The sequence below is a fragment of the Atta colombica genome, unplaced genomic scaffold (assembly GCF_001594045.1).
Source record: "Atta colombica isolate Treedump-2 unplaced genomic scaffold, Acol1.0 scaffold252, whole genome shotgun sequence".
NCBI classification, from domain to species: domain Eukaryota; kingdom Metazoa; phylum Arthropoda; class Insecta; order Hymenoptera; family Formicidae; genus Atta; species Atta colombica.
The window spans coordinates 20,992-29,668 of NW_017259351.1; the positions used below are offsets into that span (position 1 = coordinate 20,992).

The 8,677-nt window shown below is 25.5% G+C and overlaps 2 protein-coding genes across 2 annotated transcripts in view; both read right to left on the bottom strand.

Annotated features, from left to right (window-relative positions):
• LOC108688979 (odorant receptor 49b-like) overlaps positions 1-631 on the bottom strand; it is a 1,629-nt gene extending 998 nt beyond the window's left edge. The window contains exons 1-2 of the mRNA XM_018195554.1: positions 240-631; positions 29-50 (exon numbers count right to left, since the gene is read on the bottom strand). Of these exons, the coding sequence (XP_018051043.1) occupies positions 29-50; positions 240-631 (414 nt within the window). The remainder of the gene's footprint in view (positions 1-28; positions 51-239) is intronic.
• A 1,997-nt stretch (positions 632-2,628) lies between these two features.
• Positions 2,629-8,677, bottom strand: part of LOC108688980 — a 9,692-nt gene continuing 3,643 nt past the window's right edge. Inside the window, exons 5-8 of the mRNA XM_018195555.1 lie at positions 4,098-4,504; positions 3,898-3,997; positions 2,887-2,988; positions 2,629-2,811 (exon numbers count right to left, since the gene is read on the bottom strand). Of these exons, the coding sequence (XP_018051044.1) occupies positions 2,629-2,811; positions 2,887-2,988; positions 3,898-3,997; positions 4,098-4,504 (792 nt within the window). The remainder of the gene's footprint in view (positions 2,812-2,886; positions 2,989-3,897; positions 3,998-4,097; positions 4,505-8,677) is intronic.

Here is an 8,677-nt window from a genome sequence, read left to right on the forward strand (position 1 = left end):
ATATAAGTTTGAACAATTGTTTTATCGCAAAAATTGTGTGACTATTATAACTTTTATATTTATGATTATTATTATATTATACAATAAATTATAATAAAATAATATTATTCGATTTATGAAGTTTTCATTATTAAAAAATTAATTCATATTTATTTATTAACATATTTATTAAAAACGGAAATCACATTAAAAGCAAATGTAGGATTAATGTAATCGTGTCTTATATAAGAATATCTTACTTTAATAGATTCTGATGTTCTTGAATACATTTCTTTAATTCAGAAATGGTTGTGATTTTTTGCAATTTTTCGATGAGTATTTCAAGTCTTGCCGATGTAAACCATATTAAGAGCGCCATAAAAATATTCATACATAGCTGAGCAGCACCTTGCACGCAAGCTATAGTTTGCTGTATAAAAATAATAGATTTTAAAGGTTGACGATAAACATCGAATGGATACTCAGCGTTTGTTGGAAACGGTTGATCTAATGTAACGGGTCCAGATATAATGAAAATAGCACTTAGGTAAATCCAAAACATAGAGCCACCGTAGAAATAGACACATTTATTAATATATCGTTGAAGGATCGCTTCTTCGCGAGGTTTAAGTAATTCACAAAAATTTTCCATTTCGAAAGTAACCAACTGGAATCGATTATATTAAATATATAATTATCTTAAATATATCGATTAAATATACGATTATCGTAAATATAAAAATTTACAAAGAGGAAGTGTATACAATGATAATACATTGTCTATTTTTTACTTTTATGTAATAAACTAAATATATAATAATTAATAAATGCTCATAATAATTACTTGTAGGCGACAAGAATTAATTCTACAGCATATAATATTGCAAACGACTTGTATAGCGGGACACAGAACACTTATCGATTTTGCGATAATGACAGGATCATTAAAGTGATTTCGCATCGCATTTATCAAACCTGTAGCTACACTAGAGAGCACAATTATGTTAAAATATTGATATATTCCTGCACAGATAACTTTCAATTTGATTGTATCTTTTGGTAGAGGCCAACACCAAGTTGGGATCAAACTTAGTTTTACAACAGCGATGACTTTCTTTAACGTCAACTTTGACCACATGATTAGAATGTTAATTGCACATATTCACATATTATAATATGTATAATAAATATCTATCTTAAAAAGCTTCAACGATAAGAAGATAAATAATAAAGAAAATTTTGTATATAACACAAAGGGTTATGCTTGTTTTCATTGCTTCTGTTTCACGTCAAATATATTTCCACGATGAAATTGTGATAAAATAAGCCATTAAGATGCATATGTGTATGTGTGAAAAGTAAGGCTTGTAGATTTATTCTACTAATATCTATTTTTAACATAAATTACGAAGGTGGCATTCGATAAAGGTATTATGAATTTACGATATAATCTGGAATTTTCTCTCTTTGTAGTGTTTTCCTTGAAATTACTAGGGCTTTTAGAAAAGAACATTTTCCATAATATGCGTGGAATATGATGTTACAAGATTATGAAATGCGCCAGTAATTGAGGAACCGTTTTGCAGTAATTACTTTATAAACTATTCAACATATGTACGATGAATTTCCTGACGCAACCTTAGTTTCACTGAAATGCTTTGAAAATATAAACCTTTTATTAGAATGCGAGTGCTGCAATTGATATATCAGGAAATTTTATGTACTTAATATCTTTATCTATTAAGTGTAGTTAATTGACATTTATTTTTATCTAAAAATTATTAAAATTAATAAAATGAAATTTAAGTTTTGTTTCCTTATAATTATTTTTATATATTTTATATATTTTTATTATATTTTATTTTAAAAATATTTATTAAATATTTATTTTATGAGCTGTGTAAAGATAATATACAAATGAGATAACTAAAATTTTAAGTAAATTAAGTGAATTTAAGAAAATTGTAGAAGAATTTCTAAACTATAAAATTAAACAACAGAAAAATTAATGATAATTGTGACAATTGCACAAATAATTTACAAATAATAAAAAATTGTTATTTTAATTGAAATTTTAAAGAATTTTAATTTATTTTTTCATTGGATTTAGAGCAATTTGAAACACATGCATATAGCAAGTAATGAAGAAAGAAAAATATGAAAAGTGTATAATTAATAAATGATGCATGATTAATAATATTTAAGATGGATGTAAGATGTACAAATTGATTCAATAAAATAACGCGTTTTGCGGCAATAATAAATGATTTATTATTTTTTTGAATTACATTACATAGTTTGCTGAATCAGAATATCGTTATACATATTATGTATTACGCATCAAAATTTATAGTTTCTTTATATAAAATTCCACATTTATTATCAAATAATTTTTTTATGCAAATATTAATTGTTTAGGACTATTATTTAAATTAGCGTGTGATCTTTTTTAATCTGTATTTAGCATTACGCGCAGTGTTGTAAAATAGGACATTATGGTTGAACAGTACTGGAACATGTAAAAAAATCTAGTTAAATCCTTCGTTATATTATAAAAATAAATTTTTGATCCCTGAAGTACAAACGTTACATAATGAAAATCATGTTAACAAATATGTAAATGATAACGATTTTTAATTAAATTTTTAATTAATTCAAATCTCTGTCTCTCACCGATGTCAAGTAATTAAAACTTATTGATGGAGTAATATATGGAACTGCAATTGTTATCACTTTTTGACTTCTCAGCATGATAATTTGCAGAAGTTTCCGTATTTCATCAGATTGATTATACCAGTGTGTATCAAAAGCAGCCTGTGAGATATCGTTGCTCTCGAAAAAGTAACAAATATTAATTATTTATATTATAATTAGTTTTATGATTTTTTGTAATAAATACTTTCTTACTAAGAAAATCAAACGTTCTGCCGGCCAAGCAAACATAAATACTTCTGCTAAACAAGCTAGAATCATGAAGGTATATTTGAACCTCAATAGTAGAGATTGATTCTGTTTAAAAAAAATTATATATGTATTATTATTCCCATTGATATTCTAATACTTAAAATTTTTAATCATGTTATAGTAAATAAAAATTGACCGAGAAATATTCAACACAAATAATCGAAGAAGGCCATATTTGATTAAAGCGAATTTTGATATCTAACAATATTTTTATGAATCTTTCAATTTTTACTTTAAGCAAACTGTGCGCTAATTATTTATTTTCGATCTTAAACTGAAGTTGTAGTACGTAATGTCAAGCAATTTATTAATATCGATACTAACGAGCACTTTAAAATTGTAAAGAATTTATGAAAAATATTATCCCGATCAGGATTCGACTTAGATCTTATTTATACATTTGGACCTCTCTACATTTCTCAATGGGTCTAATGAGAATGGCGAATAATGGAAACATAAGAAGGTTCAGATTCGAAATTTAACTGGGGTGATATTGTCCGCAATAAATTCTTTATGGTGTTTTAAGATGCTCATCAGCATCATTGTTATTAAATAGCTTGCCAGTTTAATTGATGATATTGCATTATGATCTAGTTTCGTTTTAGAACTGTGTTTTAAAATTGATAAATAATCGGTTTGCTTGAACTAGAAATTGCAAGATTTATGCAAAAATATTATCAGTTATCAAGATTCGCAAATGGTACTAAATACAGTGTTTTTGTTTGTTTTAAATTTAATTGGGAGAATCTCTCTCTCTCCATCTTCTTTCTCTTTATATAAATGGATATATATTAAATATATTTATATAATTATGAATATATTGCGAATATATAAATTTTCAGTATATTCTCGAATTTCAAATGTAACATTTGATAGTTTTAATTATATATTTTTTTAGGTAAATTTTTTTTTTTGAAAAGAAATTTTAATTTTCAAATTATTACATGTACTTACGGTAAGAAATGAAACACCAATTATTATTAAATTAACCGTACTACAACATATACATGTTAATGCAAAACAACGAGCAACAATAATAACTTCTGCTGTGTACCTGAATAAATACATTTTAGTTCTCAATATTTATATTATCTAAATTTTTTAAACTAGATTACGTGCACAAACAAGGATGTTATATTTAAATTATTACTTACTCAAGTATTTTTTGATGTTCCTTAACACATTTGACCAATTGATAGACATTTGTGAAAGTCCTCAGATCTTCGATTATTATTTCAAATCTTGCTGATGCAAACCAGAGTAAAGTAGCCACGAAAGTATTTAAGCATAATTGTCCCGATACTATGAATCCGACTATAGCTTGATGTGCATAGATAATTGTTCTTAAAGGCTCATAATATACATCGAACGGATATTCATTTAACATTGGAAATGGTTGATGCATTATGGAAGCTATCGCGCAGGCTGCTATCACAAGAAAATAGAAAATAACCGAAGACACACCATAGAATGCTGCATATTTATCAATGTATCGTTGAATCACAACTTCTTCACGTGATTTCATCGAGTCACAAAAATATTCCGCTTCAAAAGCAATATTCTGTAAATATAATTACATATTTACGCGCACGCGTGCATATTACATACTCACGCGTGCGCATATATGTACAAGTTGTCCGCAATTTTTGGCCAAACGCTTTTGTGTAAATAGAGCGGACTAAACTGTTAACAAGATATTAATTACAATAATTAATAAGATATTAATTATTAAAAATCGCTGATTGATTTTAATAATTTTTTATTCAAATCCTATCAACTTTATAGAAAAACAGCAAGAGACAAAAATTGCTTATTTTCTTCTCATAAAGTTCTGAAAATTTTTTAATACATATTTTCCCTTGTTGATAAAAATCATTGTCAATAAGAAAATGCAGTAATAAAAAGTTGATAAAAAATTCTGAAAAAATTCTTAGAGCTTTATGAAAAGAAAAATAAATAATTGTTTCTTGCTGTTTTTTTGTAAAGTTGTAGAATTTGCTAAATAATAGTAATCGAGTAAAAAATTATTGAAGACCAATATTCGGCAATTTTTAGTAATTAATATCTCATTAATCTCATTGCGAAAATTGCAAAATGACTTTTCGATTCAGTTTAGTCTGCTCTATCTATAAAAACATGTTTGGCCAAACATTGCGAGACACCCTTCATATATATATTACAGTGGTTACATTGGCTAAGTGTGTGTATATATATATATATACATTTGTTTATCTTTTTAAATAAAATTAAAGAAAGTTTTTAAATAAAAATTGTTTTGTTTAAGAATTGCATAGTAATTATTTTTTTATTAAACAATATTTTATTGGAAGTATTTTATTATTTTATTTTTTTACTCATGTCTAGAAAAGCAATACAATGACAATATATATATATCTCAGAAACTATTATAAAAAATAATATTTTATTATAAATTTGCAAAAAAATATCTTACTATAATAAAATATATCTATTGTTTTAAAAAATATAACTGCTATTGAAAACATTTAAAAAAGAATGTCTTTCGTTTAAGTCATTAGATCTTTTACTTTACACATAAATTTTATTTATGTGTAATTTTAGAATTTAATTAAATTTTATTCACATTTTTTAAATAATTTTCTTATTTAAAAAGATAACTGAGTTGTGAACACTTAAACCAAATACACATATTATGCTTATAGATATAATTTGTAAAATTCTTTAATATAAAATATATTGATATTAAGTACTTGTATGTGATGATAATTGACTTTGTGAAAGATAAAATTACATATGGCATGTAAAATAGGGGCTTGTTGAACAACTAATTCGACGAAAATAGCAAAATCGTTAATATGATTTACGATAGTATATATCATTGATGCCTCCATGCAAATTGCCAGAATAATACACAAATTTTGATACAGTTTCATACAGGTGATTTTAAATTTTGTTGCGTCTTTTGGCATCGGCCAACTCCATGTTATCCATAAACTTAACTTCACGCCGAAAATAACTTTTTTGAAATTCAACTTGTCCAATTTCTCTGGCTTCTCTAGCATGACTATACATATATTATACACGTAACGGCGAGAATAATCTGAACAATGTTGTAAATACTGACTTTCTTACAATTCAGTATATACAATGGAGAATGTGATAAATGAATATAAAACAAACGAAAGAGGGGAGAAATTACTATAAATGTATGAATATTCCCGTTTCATATAAAAAGAGTATACATTGATAAAATTATAGAGCACGATAAGAGTGGAGAATGCACCGTGCGTAAATTCAGTACGTAGAGATGTATAAATAAACTGTTTTTGCATTATCTATATAATGTAAGAGAGAATGCTACTAGGTTTGGTAGGGCGTTTCTACTTTATAAGTAGAAATAGCTTATTACATCTACACCTATTGATTTTAAATGCACGGTGCATTCTCTTTTCTTATCGTACCTTATAATTTTATCAATGTACTCTTTCTGTATGATACAGGAATATTTACAATGCATCTATAATAATTCCTCTCCACTCTCTTTACTTTATATTTATCGTACACTCTTCAAATTCATTGCATATCAAATTGCATAAACTTCATAATAATTTTATCGTCCTATGTGTAAAGAAAATACGTAGAAAGTATCATTATATGAAATGATATGTGGTAAGAAGTTGAAGAGTTCAAATTTCTATTCATTTAATTTTTATGTCATAATTTTTTTAAGAGACCGGAATTTTTTCCTTGAGATTCTACAATATACAAGCGTACAGTAGCTATATAGAAACATATTTATCATACGGCGGGGAACATTTAGATTTTAGAAAAGATTTTATAATATTTAAAGATCGTAATCAGATATTGAAGACATTATAAACAAATTTTTATTCTCTAATTTTGATAAATAAAACGGGTATGTTTAATAGTAAAAATGATTTATTTTGCTATTTTGAAGTGATTTCTGTATAATATGATATTTTGTATATCATATTAAGTATATTAGTATGAGTACTTTGTAATGTAAGAATATAAGATGCATCATTCTCGAGGACGAACTCATCCAATGTATATATAGTGGCTGTTTTTTAAGCAATCAAAAATTTGTTTCAAATTGTAAAGCAACATGACTATTTTGAGGTAAAAATTTGATTGGTTGTTTGTTTTGATCTATTATTCTATCACCATTATGCGCAATAATATACCTTATATTTTTGCATCATTCTAAGATGCTTTTTAATACGTATGTTCAAAAAGTTCTTAAACTTTGTTTTTATAATTTTTTAGATTCATTTACTTATTCGACTTTCTATTCTTCGAAATACTCTCCTTTTTTGGTTGATATATGATATCATCAATTGTGAATTTGGCAACAATGAAATAGTGAATCGGAGGTATCATTTAACAGAAATGCTGAAATGTCTGAAATTCACAGGAGAACTATAAACGATTTGAAACTATAACTTATGCGACTTTGAAAGATGCATATAGTTCTGCTTTTAGAAGTAAACAGGCATTGGGAGAGGTATGTTCAAGAGAAGGAGAAGGAGAATATTTCGAAAGAAAAGAACTGAATAAATTGTAATTAAAAAAATATATTAAAATATAAAAATAAAGTAAGAATCTTTTGAATACAACATCGATATATTATATTTACTATTTGTGTATATTATATTAATCCTCGAATACTATTGAATGCTATATAGTATTGCTATCGATATAATATTTTTATTTAAGGAAATAAACTATTCTTAATTAATGTAACACAAGTTTTTCAAACATTTTACATTTTAATGATACAATATTTATAATCTAGACTTGATAAACACAAATAATCTAATTACGAATCTAATTATTATCTTAAAAAGAAAAAAAGAATAAATACATTTAAATTCAATCTTGAAGTGATATGCAGTATTAGTCCAATCCTTATTGTGTATGTCTTCTCATAACATTTGAATAAAATATATATAATAACAGTATAATAATAAACAAAACTACTTAAATTGAAATCACTTATTACGGTCGTTGATATAACATTGATTATTAGGGAATTTAAACTACAAGAAACAAAATTTTTGAAGTCTGATCTAAATAAACATTAAAACCTATTCAAATAGTTTAATAATTTTGTAATTTATAATAGATATAATGCAAAGAATTTATTGTTATTATAAAAATATGCTACTTATCCAAATTCTTTCTCTTCAAACATCATTCGCATTGTAGTAAAATAAGAGAATATGGTTGAAAGATACTGAAACATATGTTATATTATGGATGCATATATTATATTATGGATGCATTCATTTCTTGTAGCAAAAGTTACTATGCGATTTCCGATATTCACTAGCGCTGAAACTATAGAGTACTATACGTACTATACATATTATAATAATACTATATGTACTATACTATAAGTTACGTTAGATACTATAGAATATAAGTTTGCGTTATAGATTTTTAGCATTGGTAGTGAATACCGGAACGCATCTTATATGTGTAAATGTGTCTTAATTATAATAGCATATTTGTAAATTATTCTAAAAAATTGATATCTATTTATTTCTTATGTAGGGTGTGACTAAAAATAAGTATTTTAAGAGTATAAGTAGAATCCTACCGGAACTAGAGTTTTGCCGAAACTCGGCTACATGTCAATTTCAATCGAAACCAAAACCAAAATTAAAAAATAGGAATCTTAAAGGTCTCATATATATATATATATATATATATATATATACACACACACACA